Source organism: Scyliorhinus canicula, chromosome 15, assembly GCF_902713615.1.
Source record: "Scyliorhinus canicula chromosome 15, sScyCan1.1, whole genome shotgun sequence".
NCBI lineage: Eukaryota > Metazoa > Chordata > Chondrichthyes > Carcharhiniformes > Scyliorhinidae > Scyliorhinus > Scyliorhinus canicula.
The window spans coordinates 2,221,433-2,243,369 of record NC_052160.1 but is presented as its reverse complement, the minus strand read 5'-3'; the positions used below and the strand labels follow the sequence as shown (position 1 = coordinate 2,243,369).

Below are 21,937 nucleotides of genomic sequence, written 5' to 3'. Positions count from 1 at the left end.
GGACTGTGGGAGGAAACCAACACAGAGACGGGGAGAACGTGCAAACTAGACGCAGTTACCCGAGGCCGGAATTGAACCCGGGTCCCTGGCACTGTGAGGCAGCAGAGCCAAATCTATTTACACTATAGCTATTCCCATAGTCATTGCACAGTAGCACTGTGGTTAGCACTGTTGCTTCACAGCTCCAGGGACCCAGGTTCGACTCCCGGTTTGGATCACTGTCTGTGTGGAGTCTGCACGTTCTCCCAGTGTCTGCGTGGGTTTCCTCCGGGTGTTCCGGTTTCCTCCCACAAGTCCTAAAAGACGTGCTGTTAGGTAATTTGGACATTCTGAATTCTCCCTCAGTGTACCCAAACAGGCGTCGGAATGTGGCGACTAGGGGATTTTCACAGTAACTTCATTGCAGTGTTAATGTAAGCCTACTTGTGACAGTAAAGATTATTATTAAAAGCAAATCTGAATTGAACACGTTTGCATTCAGAATACTACAATAGAGTTAAACAAATTCTGTTTGATTCGGCCAGCTTTGAACACTTACTTGCGAAGAGTATTGTTGTTCTGAACCCTCTTCACCTCATCCTCCAATTGCTGAATGCGCCTTAGCACATGCATGTGCTGTTGCTGAAGGACTCCAAGCCAGAGCTCATCCCACAGTACAGTAATTCTCCGCAATTCTCCAACTAACATCTGTACCTGCAGTACCAGCATATTAAAGAGTTAAAATAGATTCATTCTTATAATCTAAAAGCATCACAAATTCCAAAACTTATTTTACAAACTCCCAGTCTACACTTTGCTGTCCATAAGTCTAACTTTCAGTCATATCTCAAATTTTAGTCACTTCAGTTTTAGACAAAAAATATTCTCAATTTCCAAATGAGCAGTTTGATAATAATATAAAAGATTAAAATAAGCAATTGTGGTTGATAGACATTTACCACATTTAGCCAGAATCTGAAGTGCCAATACTCCTCTACTCCATATACTGCACAATCCCCAAGTAAAAATGTCAGCATTTCACTTAATATCTACTCATTTTCAGCAAATTTAATTCTTGAACAACAATAAGGCAATAGTGCAAATAGTTTGCTTTTACGAAGAAACTGATCAGTGCGAATAACTAGACCAAGAAGAATTAGGAGTGTTGCACATAACTTTAAAGTTATTGATGTAAAAATTCTTCATATCCCCAGTCTGGGAGTAAACACAATAAATTTCAATGGATCATGCAATTCAGCAGCTGATATCCCTGTATTGTATAATTAAATTCTTCAGTTTCAATCATTGGTCTGGAATTTATTTAATAAAAACATCCATTGAAGGTCGTCACCCTCCTTCTGCCTAATGAAAGCTACCGAGAGGAAGACGTACATCTTTGCTCTGGGTTAGAACTGACCAGGTTCCAGATCTCGACAGATTTTGGTTTCAGAAAACCAATTGAACAGTCTGAACAAAATAGAAAGAAAATTATAATCCAAACTGGAGTTCAAGGACAACACTCACAGTACCTGTAAAACCATGGTGGGATTTGCTGATGACAGCTTATCCACTATTGTGCTATAGCAGTCCTGCATCATGGCTTGATCTTCATTAAAACAAGCTTTCTGATCATCTTTGATACTGTCTTGTGACCCTGGAGGACTATTTTCTTCACATTCGCCTCCAGATAGGGCTTCAGCCTGGATATTACTCAGCAGGGTAGGAATTGCAGATGACAATTTGGCTCCTGAAGGAGAAGTACAACATTTTCTTTAGATGCGAAAGAACAAAATTAACCAGAAACAAATCGAACTGACAGAAAAGGCAGCAATCTGGATTCGCCATCAGAGAGCAGTTTTCCAAACACATGCTTCCATGATGATGTAATGCTAAGGGCTACTTAATGCTGACATTAATTAAGCACAGTTGGAACAAATTTACTTCTCTCATGATGACAAAGTATTCAACACGGAGGTATGGTAAAGAGAACATTTATCGATCAGCTAACTAAACAGTCACATACTTTTGGTTCCGACATCCTATATATCCAACAGAGTTCAAATGGTGAGCAAAAACAGAAAAATTATGAAAATAAATCTTTATAAAGTTTAAATTTTAATGTAATAGCTTTGATAAAGCACAAAAACAATATTTTAACAAATTTAGAATAACAAACATTCTTTAAGGTTTCCGTGAACATGCATTCATCAGCATCACAAGTGTTTCTACCAGTAACCTAGCCTAGGTTAAACCTTGGATACAGACAGAAATGTGTAATTACCAGAAGACTGGGATTCACCACTAAGTGATATTGAGCCAACAATAGCAGGATACAGGATAAGATGAGGCGAATCCTGGGCCACACGACACAGCAAATTGCAGATGCTCTGACGCACATACACCTCGGGGTGATTCAAACGCGAGAACAGCTGTGGAATAATACCTGAAGCAAAGATCAGAACTAAATGTAAACATGTTATGCCAATAGTAAACTGCAAAGACCCACAAGCATCATTTGAAAATCAGTATTTTTGCATCAGTGCAAACTGCACACGAATGATTTCTTATTGCAACTTCAGCCCAACATTTGATAAGTGAAACCGTCAAGCTTTTTTGTCTCAACTGACATGCTTTACCTGTCCCTATATACTCCTGCAAAGTTCCTCCGTACATTCCAACACATTTTATGAAATAAGTGTAAAAGCAAATTGCGCAACGCTTCAAAGGTAAGAGAGGGAATGAACACAGTAAGAGAATTGTGTGCAGAATAATAAAGGAATCACTACCACCACATTACATCATATTCTTCACTCATAACTATTAATAAACCTCATTTTTTATTCATTCATGGGATGTGAGCGTTGCTGGCTGGGCCATCCCTGAGGGCATTTAAGAGTCAACCATATTGTTGTGGAACAGCCGAGGAGGACAAATTTCTTTCCTAAAAGGACATTAGTGAACCAGCTGGGATTTGACGATAATCGACAATGGTCATCATTAGACTTTTAATTCCAGATTTTTACTGAATTCAAATTTCACCAGTGGGCGACAATACCACTAAGCCACCGCCTCGGTAGCCTTCATAAGATCTTATGGATTGTGAGGTATCTTCACATTTTAGTTCATAAACTCTCCACATACTTTGAAAACTAGATTTGTTGCTTTTTATTATTTTGACATTTCCATAATGAAGGCATCAATTCATTATAATTACACCAAGCCTTTGTTCCACCCAGTCCAAAGAGATTTTACAAATAAATGACAAATCCAACCCATGCTGCAAGCTCACCCACCTTATTCCGGATGCTCCTGGCGTTGAAGTAGACACACTTTAAACCACCTTCCTGCCTGCACCCGGTACACTCCTACAACCTTGAAACCTTACTCATGACCTCACTACTCTTAACCTCCTGTATACTGGGGCTACAATTCAGGTTCCCAACACCCTGCTGAATTAGTTTAAATCCTCCCGAAGAGCATTAGCAAATTCCCCCCCCCCCCAGGATATTGGTACCCCTCTGGTCCAGGTGTCGACCACCCTGTTTGTAGAGGTCCCACCTACCCCAGAATGAGCCCCAATTATCCAGGTAAATAAGAACATAAGAACTAGGAGCAGGAGTAGGCCATCTGGCCCCTCGAGCCTGCTCCGCCATTCAATGAGATCATGGCTGATCGATGTTGTGGCCATTTCGGAGACATGGATAGAGCAGGGACAGGAATGGTTGTTGCGGGTACCGGGGTTTAGATATTTCAGTAAGCTCAGGGAAGGTGGTAAAAGATGGGGAGGGGTGGCATTGTTAGTCAAGGACAGTATAACGGTGGCAGAAAGGACGTTTGATGAGGTCTCGTCTACTGAGGTAGTATGGGCTGAGGTTAGAAACAGGAGAGGAGAGGTCACCCTGTTGGAAGTTTTCTATAGGCCTCCGAAAAGTTCCAGAGATGTAGAGGAAAGGATTGCAGAGATGATTCTGGATAGGAGCGAAAGTAACAGGGTAGTTGTTATGGGGGACTTTAACTTTCCAAATATTGACTGGAAACGCTATAGTTCGAGTACTTTAGATGGGTCCATTTTTGTCCAATGTGTGCAGGTGGGTTTCCTGACACAGTATGTAGATAGGCCAGCAAGAGGCGAGGTCACACTTTCCGAAAACCATAACCCTTAATCCCTTTATTCTTCAAAAAACTATCTATCTCTATCTTAAAAACATTTAATGAAGGAGCCTCAACTGCTTCGCTGGGCAAGGAATTCCATAGATTCACAACCCTTTGGGTGAAGAGGTTCCTCCTAAACTCAGTCCTAAATCGACTTCCCCTTATTTTGAGGCTATGCCCCCTAGTTCTGCTTTCACCCGCCAGTGGAAACAACCTGCCCGCATCTATCCTATCTATTCCCGTCATAATTTTATATGTTTCTATAAGATCCCCCCTCATCCTTCTAAATTCCGACGAGTACAGTCCCAGTCTGTTCAACCTCTCCTCATAATCCAACCCCTTCAGCTCTGGGATTAACCTAGTGAATCTCCTCTGCGCACCCTCCAGCGCCAGTATGTCCTTTCTCAGGTAAACCACATGGAAAATCACCACCTGGAAGTTCCTCCCTCCCCACCCCCCCCCAAGTCACTCACCATTCTAACTTGGAAATATATCACCATTCCTTCACTGTCGCAGGGTCAAAATCATGGAACTCTCTCCCTAACAGCATTGTGGATGTACCTACATAACAGGGACTGCAGCGAATCAAGGTAACAGCTCACTAACATCTTCTCAAAGGGCAATTAAGGATGGGCAATAAATGCTGGCCTACTCGGCAAAACCCATATCCCATAAATTAATTTTAAAAACTCTGTTCCAATAGCATAAAGATTTTTTTGCACATTGCTCCGAGACGCTACATCCTTCGCTACACTGCACAGTGTGGTCTAACCATGGTTCTATACAAGAACTGAAAAGTAGAAGTTAGCTCCTTCAAAAAGACGCTGTTCACTAATTTTAACTATAATTATCTCTGTTGCAGTGATTTACGTCTCCATGTCCCTAGATTTCTTTGCTCCCAGCCCTGAGTCTCATTAGCTAATTAGTATGTTACTTCCTTATTCTTCCTACCAAAATGCACCAGCTTGCACTTATTCATTCATCAATTACCAATAAATTCTGCAAGTTTATTAATGCCGTCGTGTATTTTGACATTGTTTTCTCCAGCACTTTCAATTTGGTGTCATCTACAAATTCTTTGTTAATTCAGAAAAATAACAAGAATGATAACCAGTACAGAACCTTCACATTGCCACTTTGATTAAAGCAGCATATCTAAAGTTTCACAGAGCTAGAATATAATTTCAATCCATAACAAGGCTGCCTAAACATTGGCTATTGTTGAATTAATTTCAACCTGTTCTTTCATGGGCAGAAAAGAAAAGCTTAGTATCAGCAGTGACATACGAGACTATTTAGTACTTGCCTCTCCAGGGAGCTGTGGGGGTGGTGGCTAGACCATGCTCCAAGCCCTCCCTGAGTTCACCAGCGTGCTTTACTAATAATCTTAACAACCTTAAAGTCGCCATAACAATGACATCATCGTTGCTTTGCTTAGCAGGGGTATTATTAAGTATCACCTTGGGATCTTCACCATCCACATGAACCTGCAAATACAGCAATGTAGCAAACATTAAAATTCAACTCATTTTACCTTCCAATGTGAATAGAGAAAAATGTTAAATGCAGGCAACATATTGCAAGAGTTAGCAAAATTCTCATGTATTTAATATTAAGGGCGATACAGGAAGAAAGGGAGAAATGCACAAAAGAACAATTTTATGAAAGCAGGTACAATGTTATATAAACAAAGAGCAATTTTAAATCAAAGATAGGCCTCCCCATTTGTGTTAGCTTTCACAATAACATCCTATCAACCTACCTACAGTTAGCAAGCTCTTGAGGGAAAGGTATGTTGTTTCCATTATAATGTGATCTTAATTCACTAAGATTCACTTTAAACTGCAATCTTACTGTTTCTTTTGGTTGTTAACAATCATACTCCTGAGGGAAAGATTTTGTGCAATTTTATCCCCAGTCTATTTTGCGACAAAGGGATAGACCTTAGTAATAATATTACTACTTTCGCTAAAAACTTCTCAAACTATTCTTTTTTTAAAAATAAATTTAGATTACCCAATTATATTTTCCAATTAAGGGGCAATTTAGCATGGCCAATACACCTACTCTGCACATTTTTGGGTTGTGGGGGCGAAGCCCACGCCGACACGGGGAGAATGTGCAAACTCCACACGGACAGTGACCCAGAGCCGGGATCGAACCTGGGACCTCAGCGCCGTGAGGCGGTTGTGCTAACCACTAGGCCACCGTGCTGCCCGACTATTCTTAAAGTTTATTCCATTCTGCCTGACCATTAAAGTCACCTCAATTTTAATCAACTAAACTTTGGCTCTCTGTGGACACCTGGTTCTGGTTTTCTAATATGTAAAGAATTCCACAAATCATTCATCATTATTCACGATTCTCCCCTTTACATCTGACACCGCATGATTTCCAAAAAAATGTGAATCCGGCTCAGAAAGGGTCTGATGTTTTGCTCACTGTAAAAGCTATCCTGGCTATTAGTTGCCAGGTTAGCAAGAGGCAGTGTTACACCTCATGTTTGGCTGCATTCCAAAAATAAAACACAAGTTAAGCAGCATTCCTTTGCCTGAAGAACATTCAGCAATTTTGGTCCTCATAACAGGGCATTGACTGGACTACATTAGTAGTTGATTTGAACTCTACGCTCACGTGGATTGCAATAGTTCTAATCATCCTACCAATTTAACACTCAAAAGAAGAATTAACTATTATAGCTTTCAATGACTTTTGGAATGATTAATACATTCCTTTCTGCCCCTATGAGACTCTCTGTACAAAGTGGGCTTTGTTAAAACTAATTCTATAGTATTCCTTTCCAGCCGTAATGCCAGGGTGCCCATCCCTTCACCATCGCTATTCCAAGGTGTTGCTGCACTGTTGCTATCATTCTGTGGTACCAGGTGACTTGCTCGAGAACAGTGGGCTTTATCCTGAGCTATAGGTGGAACTTTCCACTAAGAAATTGCCACAAACATAGGAATCACTCCTCTGTCCCAAATGTTACACTGTGCATGACCGCTTCGGCCTGGTTGGTCCTCCTTTCACAATCCAGATCCCAGTTTCTCGGAGTTATTGAGAGCTGGCAAATGCATCAGAAAGGCAGACTGTATGCCAAGCTTTCTGATGTGGATAACAATAAAAATTGCTGCTGAGTTATTTCAAATGTTTTGAGTAACTTGTTCTAGTTGTTTTAAACATTTTGATAACTTTCTTACAGCCTGAGCCAGGAATAAACTTTATTCAGTCAAGTTGCAGCTATTGGTGTTGGACATCCTTTAACCTCGAGCTCAAGATACTGTGTTCCCACAAACGCACAGTTTGAAAGAAACTAACCTGCCTGTGGATCTTCTCGGCTTATTTAGATTTATCCCTTTATGGAAAGATATCCTGGCTAGTAATTTCAAGCTGCACAGAAATGTAATTCCAATGCAAATGCTCAAGAGTACTGGAAATCATGCACAGCAATGGATTAGTGGGATATCTGACACGCAGAAAGACCTCCTCTGGACTATGGTAGCACTCACCCACAAGAGTTGTTGTTTTGGGTACAGTGACAAAATAAAATACTCCATAATAGTGACCAACACACTTAACGCTTGCAGAAGCTTCAATACAGGCATATCAGTACGTACCAGCCTCCCCGAACAGGTGCCAGAATGTAGCGACTAGGGGCTTTTTCACAATAGCTTCATTTGAAGCCTACTTGTGACAATAAGCTATTTTCATTTCATTTTATTAGCAAACTTGTGAAATCTATTAGCAAGGGCCACTCTCTACATTTTGCAGCATCGACCCAAAATTTCAGAGCATGTTTCGGAACAGATCACCAGATTCCTATTGGCCGTTTCTTGGAACTCCCAGTAGAAGACAATAGTTGGAACCAGCTCATGCAAACCTTTTCCTGCACGGATGCAGTTTTTAAAAATTAGAGACTTCATATGAAAATGTAGGAAGACATCGTGCCAGCATGCCACTCGAGGATTTCATTGCCAGAAATACCCAAATAAAACACGCAACCAATCACATCCCCAAAGAGCGTAAAACTGACAACTACAACAAGTAATTTGATTACTAACCTGACCGGCATTCAGTTTAAGGAAAGTGAAGTACGCTTTGCAAGAAAGTTTATAAAGGTTGAATATCCTGTCTACAACCTTTCTCCATACTTCAATTAATCCTTCTACAACACTCTCATCCTGGTCACCAAGCCACGGGCAGTTAGTCATCAACTGCCGCCAAATAACCTCCACCATGTCATCTTCTTCATCATCATTTATCTGCAGGGCCAAGTCTTCATCCTGAACACAATTTTTAGAAAAAAGAAAAGGCAGACTACAGATTCAGTTTGTGCTAACAGAAAGAAAGCAGAAATAAATATCTTGCAAAGCATTTGAAAAATACAAATTGAATTAAAATACTTTTCCTTGTGACAGTTTATAGCTTAGATTATTCTTCAATGCAAAAAATATTTTCAATTTAATAACAAATGAGAAACAGAAAAGCACATCCGCTTCAAGCATTTACCTGAATTCCGGTTGGGCGACACATTGCTTGCCCTAGAATTCCGTAAATAGCTTCCTTGTCTTCTTCAGAAATGTTTTCGAGAAGTAGATTTTGAACTTCTGTCTTCTCTCTGGCCAGGAGTGGAACACCTTCACCCTGACTGTATCAAAGTAGACCCAAAAAGATATTCATTCTTTACAAGAAACACAATGCTTTTGCGCGCACACACTTCCTTCCACACAAGTCATTTGACCCACTCTCCTTTTACTGTCTCTGCTATCCAATCAGTCATAGTCCCTCCTCCTTTCCCCATAGCCCTGCAAATCTTTCCCTTTCAAGCACCAATTCGGTTTTTTTATTTTTTACTGTACCCGTGTCATGATAGGGAGATATTAGGAACTTGGGTCCAAAAATGGGGTCAAGATATAGCAGGCAATTTAGGGGTTAAAAAGACTGCGGAGCAGCAGAGTCAGAGGGATACACTACAGCTTGAGTTACCTTGTCCAATTCAGACTTGACCTTGTTAGTGGGAATACACAGGGGCGAGATTCTCCGCAAATGCGGAGAATCGTAAAGGCTGCCGTGGGACAGGCCGTGACCCACGGCAGCCTTCACGCCCACTTCCGGGGCCGATTCTCCCCTGCCGGGCGGGGCTAGGAGCGCGGCCCCGTGCGTCACGCGGCCGATGACGTCAGCCGCGCATGCGTAGGTTGGACAACGCGCATGCGCAGTTGGCGTCTTTTCCCTCAGCCGCCCCGCAAGACGTGGCGGCTTGATCTTGCGGGGCGGTGGAGGGAAAAGAGTGCGTCCGTTACGGACACACGGTCCGCGATCGGTGGGCACCAATCGCGGGCCTATGCCCCCCTTGGCACGGCCGTGGTACTGCCGTGCCAATCGGGCCCCCAGATGCCCCAAACGGGCATCTGGCGCCCGTTTCATGACGGCAGCGAGCAGGTGTGTTTGCTGCCGTGTTGAAACGGGCGTGAAGGCCCGGCTGCTTGGCCTCGGAGAATCACCGCTCGCCGTAAAAAACGTGGGGGGCGGAGAATCGCGCCCAGGATATCCCAGTTCAGCCAGGATGATCCACTCAAGATCCATTATCATTCCGGACAACATTGCTTGACCAGCCATCAGAGTCCGATGACCTGTGTCAGTCGATGGAAGCTTAAGTTGCATACAAACAGCATAGCTCTGTTCTTTCGTATAAACAGGAGTGGGAATCAGCTGCAGTAACAAGAATAAATTCAAGTCTGGCCGCCTCAGGGGGAAACCTTTGTTTGAGGGGTGGGCTGAGCTTAGAGAGAGAGAAAATGCTGTTTTGAACAGTTAGAGAAGGTGGTGGAAACCAAGCAGGGAAAGTGGCCACCATGCAGGCTATGGAAAAGGATTCTTACCAAATGTCCCTCACAGAAGAAAATTGCTTCATAAATGCAAGTATTGCCTTTGCCTGTGAAAATGGCACGCGAGCTGCATGTTCTGTTGCAGTGTGGTATAACGAGAACTCATGTGTTAAGGTTAATAAACTGCATGTAATCTGCTAATGTTAGAGCAGGAAGTAAAACTTTAAATATTGTTCTTTCTTTACTTTTGTTTTAAAAATAGCCAAGCCCTTTTTCTTGTATTATTACTCCTGGAACAAATCGATCTTTTGGCAGTCTTAAAAAAGTTACACATCTGGTTCAGTATCTTAGCCACTGTTCAAGGCTGGCTAGGCGATCATAAGACCTGCTTCTACCACCCTGTCAGAGCTTCCTATGTCACAATCGTATTCACAAAAATCTCACCTTGTCTGTATTTTCTCCCCATCAACTTAAACCTGTGTCTTCTGGTTACTGACTTGTTTGTCAATGGAGACAGTTCCTCTATGGCTGATGATTTTGTGTCAGCTTTGCGACTGAGAGGCAAGAGTGTACCAACTGAGCTGAAGTTTCAGGTACAGGTTCACCTCCCGGGCTTGGGCACAAAAATCAAGACCGACATTCTATTATAGTAGTGAGGGAGCACTGCATTGCCGGAGGTGCCGTTTCTCAGATGAGGTGTTAAACTGAAGCCCCATTGGCACGAATTCAAAAAAGAGCAGGGGAGTTATCCTTGGTGTCCGGCCAATACTACGCCTTGGTCAACATCACAAAAAGTAGATTATCTGGCCATTGCATCGCTGTTTGTGGGATTTTGGTGGGCACATATTGGCAGCCACGTTTCCCATATTATAAGTGTCTACATTTCAAAAAGTACTGCATTGACTGTAAGAGCATGGAGGCATTCGGTGATTGTGAAAAGTGCAAAATGGAAGAATTTAGAAAAAGTTTCCCCTTAACCATCACTACTCTAAAGGACAACAACCTGTTTCTTTAACTTAAACCTAGCATTTCTGATATCATTCTAATAAATCTCAATCACAACCACCTTCAAAAACTGCAGTGTCCAGAATCAGACACTATAGATTTAGATTAAAGGCATTTTATATTAACATATGTTATAATTACACCATCCTGATTTTGAAATTTCCAGCTCCTGTGTACTGCAGGGAGCAGTTTCAACCAACTCTGCCTCCGTTTCCCAATTTTCCAGCAAGTTTTCCAATTAATGTATAAATTACATAAAAGTTTTGTTTGTTATTTACAGCACACAAGGAGGCCATTAGGCCCACTGTGTCTGCACCAGCTCCCAAAAGAGCAATCTAGCTAGTCCCATTCCACAGTCCTATCTCTGTAGCCCTCTAAATTAATCACTTTCAAATCTATATCCAGCTGTCTTTTGAAATCTCCTGTGGACTCCACCTCCACCACTCTCCCAGGCACCATATTCCAAACCCCAACAACTCTCCCAGGCAGCATATTCCAAACCCCAACAACTCTCCCAGGCAGCACATTCCAAACCCCAACAACTCTCCCAGGCAGCACATTCCAAACCCCAACAACTCTCCCAGGCAGCACATTCCAAACCCCAACAACTCTCCCAGGCAGCACATTCCAAACCCCAACAACTCTCCCAGGCAGCGCATTCCAAACCCCAACAACTCTCCCAGACAGCACATTCCAAACCCCAACAACTCTCCCAGGCAGCACATTCCATCCCCAACAACTCTCCCAGACAGCACATTCCAAACCCCAACAACTCTCCCAGACAGCACATTCCAAACCCCAACAACTCTCCCAGGCAGCACATTCCAAACCCCAACAACTCTCCCAGGCAGCGCATTCCAAACCCCAACAACTCTCCCAGACAGCACATTCCAAACCCCAACAACTCTCCCAGGCAGCGCATTCCAAACCCCAACAACTCTCCCAGACAGCGCATTCCAAACCCCAACAACTCTCCCAGACAGCACATTCCATCCCCAACAACTCTCCCAGGCAGCACATTCCAAACCCAACAACTCTCCCAGGCAGCACATTCCAAACCCCAACAACTCTCCCAGGCAGCACATTCCAAACCCCAACAACTCTCCCAGGCAGCGCATTCCATCCCCAACAACTCTCCCAGGCAGCACATTCCATCCCCAACAACTCTCCCAGGCAGCACATTCCATCCCCAACAACTCTCCCAGGCAGCACATTCCAAACCCCAACAACTCTCCCAGGTAGCGCATTCCAAACCCCAACCACTCTCCCAGGCAGCACATTCCAAACCCCAACAACTCTCCCAGGCAGCACATTCCATCACCAACAACTCTCCCAGGCAGCACATTCCATCCCCAACAACTTTCCCAGACAGCACATTCCAAATCCCAACAACTCTCCCAGGCAGCACATTCCAAACCCCAACAACTCTCCCAGGCAGCACATTCCATCCCCAACAACTCTCCCAGGCAGCACATTCCATCCCCAACAACTCTCCCAGGCAGCACATTCCAAACCCCAACAACTCTCCCAGGCAGCGCATTCCATCCCCAACAACTCTCCCAGGCAGCGCATTCCAAACCCCAACAACTCTCCAGGCAGCACATTCCAAACCCCAACAACTCTCCCAGGCAGCGCATTCCAATCCCCAACAACTCTCCCAGGCAGCGCATTCCAAACCCCGACAACTCTCCCAGGCAGCACATTCCATCCCCAACAACTCTCCCAGGCAGCACATTCCATCACCAACAACTCTCCCAGGCAGCACATTCCATCCCCAACAACTTTCCCAGACAGCACATTCCAAATCCCAACAACTCTCCCAGGCAGCACATTCCAAACCCCAACAACTCTCCCAGGCAGCACATTCCATCCCCAACAACTCTCCCAGGCAGCACATTCCATCCCCAACAACTCTCCCAGGCAGCACATTCCAAACCCCAACAACTCTCCCAGGCAGCACATTCCATCCCCAACAACTCTCCCAGGCAGCGCATTCCAAACCCCAACAACTCTCCCAGGCAGCACATTCCATCACCAACAACTCTCCCAGGCAGCACATTCCATCCCCAACAACTTTCCCAGACAGCACATTCCAAATCCCAACAACTCTCCCAGGCAGCACATTCCAAACCCCAACAACTCTCCCAGGCAGCACATTCCATCCCCAACAACTCTCCCAGGCAGCACATTCCATCCCCAACAACTCTCCCAGGCAGCACATTCCAAACCCCAACAACTCTCCCAGGCAGCACATTCCATCCCCAACAACTCTCCCAGGCAGCGCATTCCAAACCCCAACAACTCTCCCAGGCAGCACATTCCAAACCCCAACAACTCTGAGTAAAGTTTCTCCTCATCTCACTCCGAGCTCTCTTGCTGACCATCTTGAAATTGCTATTTGTTTTCGCACAGCTTGCCATCCTTTCCTCATGCTTCCTCTTAGCCTTCCTTATTCCAGCCTTAGCCTCTCTCCTGCAATTGAAATGCTCTTCCTGATTTCTATTGCTACTATTATTTTTTTCTTCCTTATTTTATCATCAATATCCTTTATCATCCAGGGTAATCTAGCTGCAAGGGTTAAAATATATTAATTTAAAACAGTGACTGAATTATATCTCAATACTCTGGTAGATTATTCCTGTCGCCTAACCAAACTGCACTCGAAGAATACACTTGATAAGGTCCCATGTGCAAAGCTAAGGCGACTGAATAGTTTAAAAACAAAATTATCCACACACTTACCTTGCATTGTCAACCACTTTCCTGCCCCATCTGTAAGCCCAACTCGCCAACGCCGCCCAAGACTTGGCTATTTCAGGTGCTTGAACTGCTGATAGATGATACAGCTGCCCTAAAATGAAGTCAGGTTCTCCAACCCCAATATTTACTGAAAATAAAACAATGCAATCTTAATTGTTTGTTAAAAGCATACAAATCTTTTGCTCATTGCAGTGGAAATTGTCAGCACACTTACCTGTTGATTCAACCACCATTTTGGGGCAAGCCACTTCTTCCATTAAACTCAGAGGGATCAGTTCAGCCAAAGTATGTATGTTTTTTGCCAACGTTGGCAATCCAGTAATGGATTTTTGCTGTTGAGCTCGGAAAACCTGCTTTAGCTGGATAGACATTTCTTTCCACTCTGCCTGAATCCACTTAGTCAACGTGAGTATCGACTTGGCAACTGCAGATTCAGCTTTGGAGGATTTGCAATATAATATGGCACAGGAACTCAGCATTTCCATTGCATGTGTAGAATGACCTATTAACATTGATCAAATGTTTCAGATAATTGTAACATCATTTCTCAGCTTTTAATCAAGGTATAATGTACTCTTCAAAACAGCTTATTAGATAGAAGATCAAAAGAACAGAGTTAAATATTGAAGTACTATAAATGTTATATAGAAATAAGGCGTTGGTGGCGACCCAATATTCCTGCTGCTTTCTTTCCATCCCCATCACACCATTTGAAACAAAACAGCAAGTACCCACTGCAGAAAGCACGAATCCATGTGGCATCACTCTGATCGAGCAGTGATAGTAAAGGTAAATATTTATTCCCAGAAGTGTTGTTAAACAGTTCAACAACCACTTTGAAGCAGCGCTTGACTATGTGTCTTTCTTTAAGAAAGAGAGTATATTCCATCTCCTCAAGGGGAAAAGGAGAACAAAATAATTCTCCTGGACTGTTGCAGAGCAGGATGGAAAGGGTCTGAAAGCAGAGAACCTCTTTCCACCTCTTTCAGCAGGGGCAAACATGAAGGGAAGACAGAAAACAATACCATTTTATACAAATATTAAATGCAAATATCTCCTTCAGTTACCTGCAGTGTACAACAACTTTGATTTCTCAATATCAAGTTCTGGTCCCCACTTTTCATTAACAGTGCCATGCAATGACATCTGTTTGAACACATGGACTAAATCTTGGGTTGTGCTAGCATCGCTCAACGAAGTCTTACTGCACTGCTCGAGGAGTTTGGAGGCCAAAAGGACATTCCCCTGCTTCCGAGCAAATTTAACTGCTGTGAGACCAAGTTCCATGAGGTGCCCATTAACTGAAGTGCTGGAACCTGGACAAAAAATAAACATATTTTCAATGGTTCAGTTTAGAGTAATTTTGAACATTTAAATTGCATGTCAACCAATCAAAAATATTGAAATTAATCTTCTCAATCGCCAACTTCCTTTTATATATCCAAGAAATATACCAGGTGTACTATTTGAACCACTATATGGCACAACAATCGTTGACTGGCTCCTGCCCAATTATCTAGCAAAACGACTTAGGACAAAGTCTTGTGTAACTTCACCTCATTTTAGTTATTTTCTTATTTGTTTTGCATTTGGATTTTGTTTGTATGATCAAAAGGTAGGAACTCTATTATCTGCCAAATATTTACCCAGTGGGTGATGAAGCACAAGAGGAAAAGAGTTGAGAGAGAGAGAGTGAATCAAGAGTCAGAGAGAGAGTGTGAGAGAGAGAGTGAATGTGAGAGAGAGAGAGTGAATGTGAGAGAGAGAGAGTGAGAGTGAGAGTGAGAGAGAGAAAGTGAGTGTGAGAGAGAGAGTGAGTGTGAGAGAGAGAGTGAGTGTGAGAGAGAGTATGAGTGTGAGAGAGTGTATGAGTGTGAGAGAGTGTATGAGTGTGAGAGAGAGTATGAGTGTGAGAGAGAGTATGAGTGTGAGAGAGTGTGAGAGAGAGTGTGAGAGAGAGTGTGCGAGAGTGTGCGCGAGAGTGTGCGCGAGAGAGTGCGAGAGAGAGTGCGAGAGAGAGTGCGCGAGAGAGTGCGCGAGAGAGTGTGAGAGAGTGTGAGAGAGTGCGCGCGAGAGAGTGCGCGAGAGAGTGCGCGAGAGAGTGCGCGAGAGAGTGCGCGAGAGAGTGCGCGAGAGAGTGCGCGAGAGAGTGCGCGAGAGAGTGCGCGAGAGAGTGCGCGAGAGAGTGCGCGAGAGAGTGCGCGAGAGAGTGCGAGAGAGAGTGCGAGAGAGAGTGCGAGAGAGAGTGCGAGAGAGAGTGCGAGAGAGAGTGCGAGAGAGAGTGCGAGAGAGAGTGCGAGAGAGAGTGCGAGAGAGAGTGCGAGAGAGAGTGCGAGAGAGAGTGCGAGAGAGAGTGCGAGAGAGAGTGCGAGAGAGAGTGCGAGAGAGAGTGCGAGAGAGAGTGCGAGAGAGAGTGCGAGAGAGAGTGCGAGAGAGAGTGCCAGAGCGAGAGAGAGTGCCAGAGCGAGATAGAGTGTCAGAGCGAGATAGAGTGTCAGAGCGAGATAGAGTGTCAGAGCGAGATAGAGTGTCAGAGCGAGATAGAGTGTCAGAGCGAGATAGAGTGTCAGAGCGAGATAGAGTGTCAGAGCGAGATAGAGTGTCAGAGCGAGATAGAGTGTCAGAGCGAGATAGAGTGTCAGAGCGCGATAGAGTGTCAGAGCGCGAGAGTGTCAGAGCGAGATAGAGTGTCAGAGCGAGATAGTGTCAGAGCGAGATAGAGTGTCAGAGCGAGATAGAGTGTCAGAGCGAGATAGAGTGTCAGAGCGAGATAGAGTGCGAGATAGAGTGTCAGAGCGAGAGAGAGTGTCAGAGCGAGAGAGAGAGTCAGAGCGAGAGAGAGTGTCAGAGCGAGAGAGAGTGTCAGAGCGAGAGAGAGTGTCAGAGCGAGAGAGAGTGCGAGAGAGAGTGCGAGAGAGAGTGCGAGAGAGAGTGCGAGAGAGAGTGCGAGAGAGAGTGCGAGAGAGAGTGCGAGAGAGAGTGCGAGAGAGAGTGCGAGAGAGAGTGCGAGAGAGAGTGCGAGAGAGAGTGCGAGAGAGAGTGCGAGAGAGAGTGCGAGAGAGAGTGCGAGAGAGAGTGCGAGAGAGTGCGAGAGGAGTGAGTGTCAGAGTGTTCGAGAGAGAGTGTTCGAGAGAGAGTGTTCGAGAGAGTGAGAGAGAGAGAGAGTGAGAGAGAATGAGAGAGAGTGAGAGCGAGAGAGAGAGAGTGAGTGAGTGCAGAGAGAGGACAATCTCCATTACAGCAGATAATGGAAGTTCCAGCTGTGCAGTTCTGAGGTCATGAAGAACTAATGAACACATCTGGCGAGTGAGATGATTTTATGATGTCACTTTTGTTCTGTTCATTTTAAATATTCTCGTACCTTTCAATTTTTCAGCTAAACGAGCTTGGTATACTGTGTATCTTAAAGCCTGAAGCCATGGGCGGACATCATGCTGTTTACAGCACTGCAGAGCTTCACTATACAGTGGCAGAAGGCAATCCTAGACAAAAAAAATCAGTCACCATCAATTTCATCATTCCAAATCAGGGTGTGCGCAGAGGAGACCTCCTGCAGGGGGACTTCACTCCGGGCCCTCGCCACGGCAGCACTCCCATCCCCACCCAAACAACACTCCAGCAGCCCGGTGGTGACAGCCACCCTCCAGTCCTGGAACCAACTATGGCAGCAATTTGGCCTGACCAAAATGTCGGACAAGGCTCCCATCTGCAACAACCATAGGTTCACACCAGCACTGACTGACGCCACCTTCAAAAGGTGGGGACAGGACAGAGGGACACTGACAGTCAGAGACCTATACACAGACGGCAGGATCGCAACACTGGGCGAACTGACAGAAATTCCAGCTAGCCAGGGGGAACGAGCCAAGGTATCTGCAACTTAAAAACTTCCTACGAAAGGAAACAAGGACATACCCACATCTACCACGACAGACACTACTGGAAGAGTTACTAGATGCAAGCATATTAGATAAAGGAAACTGTAGCAACATGTATGACAAACTGGCAGAGAGGGCCGACACCGTACTGGACGCAACAAGAATGAAGTGGGAGGAGGACCTGGGGATCGAAATAGGATGGGGACTCTGGAGCGAAGCACTGCATAGTGTCAACTCTACCTCCACGTGCGCAAGGCTCAGCCTGACACAACTAAAAGTGGTAAATAGAGCCCACTTAACAAGAAACCGTATGAGTAGGTTCTTCCCAGAGGTGGAGGGTAGATGTGAACGGTGCCAAAGAGGCCCGGCCAACCACGCCCACATGTTCGGGTCTTGCCCCAGACTTGCCGGGTACTGGACAGCCTTCTTCGAGGCTATGTCCAAAGTGGTGGGGGTGAGGGTGGAGCCATGCCCGAAAGTAGCAGTCTTCGGGGTTTCAGACCAGCCAGATCTATTCCTGGGGAGGACGGCGGACGCCCTTGCCTTTGCCTCCCTGATTGCCCGCCATAGAATCCTGTTTGGCTGGCGGTCAGCAGCACCGCCCAGAGCTGCAGACTGGCTGTCCAACCTCTCGGAATCTCTCTAAATGGAGAAAATCAATTTTCCTTTTTGTAAGGGGCGCATGCTTTATCCTGTTTTGAATTGGGTGTTAATTTGCTAAACTATTTATTGTTTAGAGGGTTAAGTTGTTCTGTTTTGTTGGCATGTTGCCCTTCTTGCTTTGTATTATTTTCCTTTTTGGAGGGTTTTGTAAACTTATTGAAAAACTTTGAATAAATACATTTTTTTAAAAATCATTCCAAATCAGTACAAAATGCACACCCATACCCAATTTTGGTTGCATTCACATTTTGAACTAACACTGCAGTTAAAGTGAAGAGAACCTGCACCTCACGGTGGCATGGTGGTTAGCATCAATGCTTCACAGCTCCAGGGTCCCAGGTTCCATTCCCGGCTGGGTCACTGTCTGTGTGGAGTCTGCACGTCCTCCCCGTGTGTGCGTGGGTTTCCTCCGGGTGCTCCGGTTTCCTCCCACAGTCCAAAGATGTGCGGGTTAGGTGGATTGGCCATGCTAAATTGCCCGTAGTGTAAGGTTAATGGGGGGATTGTTGGTATACGGATTACGTGGGTTTAAGTAGGGTGATCATTGCTCGGCACAACATCGAGGGCCGAAGGGCCTGTTCTGTGCTGTACTGTTCTATGTTCTATGTTCAGAGTTAGGACCCAGCTTGAGACCAGAGCAAAGTGGAGTGAAATTCCTGGAGAAAGCACCATCACTTTCACAAGCCAAACAAGAAATCCCCACCTCAATTTGCATTGCACAAGTAGGATTTTGGATAAGAATTGATAAGAGATAAAAATGAATTGGAGAAAAGTCCAATTGACTTGGTAAATGACAGATATATTAATTACATTTTGTCTGGGAGTCATGCACGGAAACACTTAACGGAGCAGACATCTCCAAGCTTCCCTTTTATTGTATTCACTCATGGGGCATGGGCATTTATTGCCCATCCCTGACTGCCCTCGACTTTTGAATCCCGAATTTTATTGAAGTCAAATTTCACCACCTGCCACGGAAGATTTGAACCTGGATCTGTAGAGAACCCCGCGTCTCCCTGGATTACTGGTCCAGTGACGATATCACTCCAGCACCGTCTCCCCCAACGTACAGGGATTACGTTTCATACTGTATTTAGGAGAAACAAGTCCTAGTCACTGAAACTGTAATGAACTTACCTCTGTGGACAGCTTATTTGTCACCGTGTTCTCAAGTGCAGTGGAGCAGTACAGCTGCAGAGTGCTCAGCATCGGCAGAGAACCTGCCATCGATAAAGTGGACAGTCTCAATGGCCCAACTGCAATCCGTGCCATCTGCTTCAGATACCGGACTGTATTTCTAAACCATAAACACTTGTATCAACAACAATTCAAATATATTTAATAACAGGCTAGTTACTTTAACAGAGCATAATTTCCTTTGCTTTAAGTGGTACACAATAACATTCTTGGTTTGATTCCAACCTTAGGTGACTGTCTGTGTGGAGTTTGCACGCTCTCCCCATTTCTGTGTGGGTTTCCTCTGAGTGATCTGGTCTCCTCCCACAGTCCTAATTGCCCCTTAGTGTCCAAAGGTTAGGTGGCGTTACAGGGTTGTGGGAATTATGGGGGGTGGGGTTCTCTTTCGGAGGGCCGGCTCAGACTCTATGGGCTGAATGGCCTTTTTCTGCACTGTAGGGAGATTCTATGATGTTGAGGGTTGTAATAAGAATCACATACGATACTTTTTGGAAGCCTTCTGTGAAGCATTGTTCCAGACAGGGTTGACACAGACATCGCTTCCCCCAACTAGTGAATCTAGAACCTGGGCACAATCGCAGATAAAGGCACAATCATTTACACCAGAGATGAGGAGAAATGTCTTCACGCAAAAGGGCCATGAATCTTTGGAATTCTCCAGCGCAGAGGGTTGTGAATGTGCCATCATTCAATATATACAAGGCTGAAATACACAGATTGTTGGTCTCTCAGGGAATCAAGGGATATGGGGAGTGGATAGGAAGGTGGAGCTGAAGCTGAAGGTCAGCCAAGATCATAGTGAATGGGAGAGCAAGGATCCTTCAGCAGCACCTTCAATCCCCTAACCTCTACCACCTAGGCGGTCAAGGGCAGATGCATGGGAACACCACCACCTGCAAACTCCCATCCCGACTTGGAAATATATCGCCATTCCTTCACTGTAGCTGGATCAAAATCCTGCATTCCCTCCCTAACAGCACTGTGGGTGTACCTACACCATATGGCCTGCAGCTGTTCAAGGTGGTGACTCATCACCATCGTCGAGGGCAATTAGGGATGGGCAATAATTGCTGACCCATCCACCAAAGCCCACATCCCACAAATTAATATATATACTTTTTAAAAAGGTGCAATGATCTTCTCCTCCATTTGTTTATGTAATTTAAAAATGCCATGAAAATTATTCACAATCCAACATAATGAAAAGATATAGAACACTATCCCATGCACTTACTCAGTGCTGCTCTGCAGTTTCTTTTCTTGTTCTGTTTGTTCAATAGTAGAGGAAAAACAAACAGCACTCCTCATTAGTTGAACCTCAATGGCTTTTTGAAGCTCCCTTGGGTCAGGACTCATCATGCTTGGAAGCAGCTTTTTCATGTCTAAAAACATAAATTTTAAATATTTGTTAAATATTTAACCCAGGAAATGTCTTATTTGGAAGTGCAGATAATTTAAATATACCCGTGAACCAGCGGAATTATGGAAAAAAATTAAGATTTTCTGAAAGCAACTTGTTTTAGTCTTAATGTGTTAAAATATCTTTATCAAGTATACTGCACTGCAAGGGAGGGTTGGACAGAGCCTGGTCAGGTCTGCTCTGTCGCGCTATATTCTGTTTTGGGCAGCTGATCCCAGGGATATATTGGCCATGGAAGGGTACAGCACTGATTGCCCCAAATTTCCCAAAAAGGGCTAAATAATGAGGATATGCTACATAAACTTGGGTTTGTATTCCCTGGGGACCTAATTAAGATGTTTAAAAACAAAGCAGAACAGGCTTCGGATGTTGAGTACTTTGGAATTTTCAAAACAGAAGTAGATAATATATTTGTAGGTGTGCGCAAAGGATACGATAAAAGATGGGAAGATGGAGTTAAGTCACATGTCAACCATGATCTTAACGGAATGACCAACTCAGTTCAAGGAGCTGAAGTACCTATTCCTGTTTGTGTGTTATAAGCACTCCTGGTGCTTATAACATACATTCAATCAGTAAAAATTCTATGGGGAAAGGATATCCTGCATCAGGCTCACATGGGTTTTATTCTGTTACATACCTAATTTTTCTTTAGCAGCTCCATTGATGAAACTAATGTCTTCCCCAGGTAATAGTTCCAGTTGTTCCTGACATGCGGGGAAATCACCACACTCAAAGCTCCCAAGGGCTCTGCAGCAAAATCACCAAATGTTAATACACTTGCAACTCACAGGAATTACAGGTCAACCTTCTAACAGTAATATCCATAAACTATCAACTGAACAGAAAACTCCTAAACCATACACTTAAAAAGCTTCTATAAATACTGAACATTGTAAATGATAATTACACTTGAGCAGGATTTGGCTGAAGAGGATGATGGTGTTCCTGAAGAAAGGTGAGGGCGGGGGGGAGGGGGGGGGTGTAGAACCAGGAAATTACAAGACTAGTCAGCTTGAACATATATCATCAGGAAATTAATAGAGTCTATAATT

The 21,937-nt window shown here is 44.3% G+C and overlaps 1 protein-coding gene across 1 annotated transcript in view; it reads right to left on the bottom strand.

The window, feature by feature from the left end:
• The window catches only part of smg1 (SMG1 nonsense mediated mRNA decay associated PI3K related kinase), a 232,495-nt gene that overhangs the window by 74,898 nt on the left and 135,660 nt on the right, over positions 1 to 21,937 (bottom strand). Inside the window, 13 exon segments of the mRNA XM_038820856.1 lie at positions 539 to 693; positions 1,509 to 1,726; positions 2,261 to 2,422; positions 5,438 to 5,618; positions 8,193 to 8,414; positions 8,641 to 8,779; positions 13,707 to 13,851; positions 13,939 to 14,226; positions 14,792 to 15,040; positions 17,086 to 17,206; positions 19,403 to 19,562; positions 20,697 to 20,844; positions 21,523 to 21,632. Of these exon segments, the coding sequence (XP_038676784.1) occupies positions 539 to 693; positions 1,509 to 1,726; positions 2,261 to 2,422; positions 5,438 to 5,618; positions 8,193 to 8,414; positions 8,641 to 8,779; positions 13,707 to 13,851; positions 13,939 to 14,226; positions 14,792 to 15,040; positions 17,086 to 17,206; positions 19,403 to 19,562; positions 20,697 to 20,844; positions 21,523 to 21,632 (2,298 nt within the window).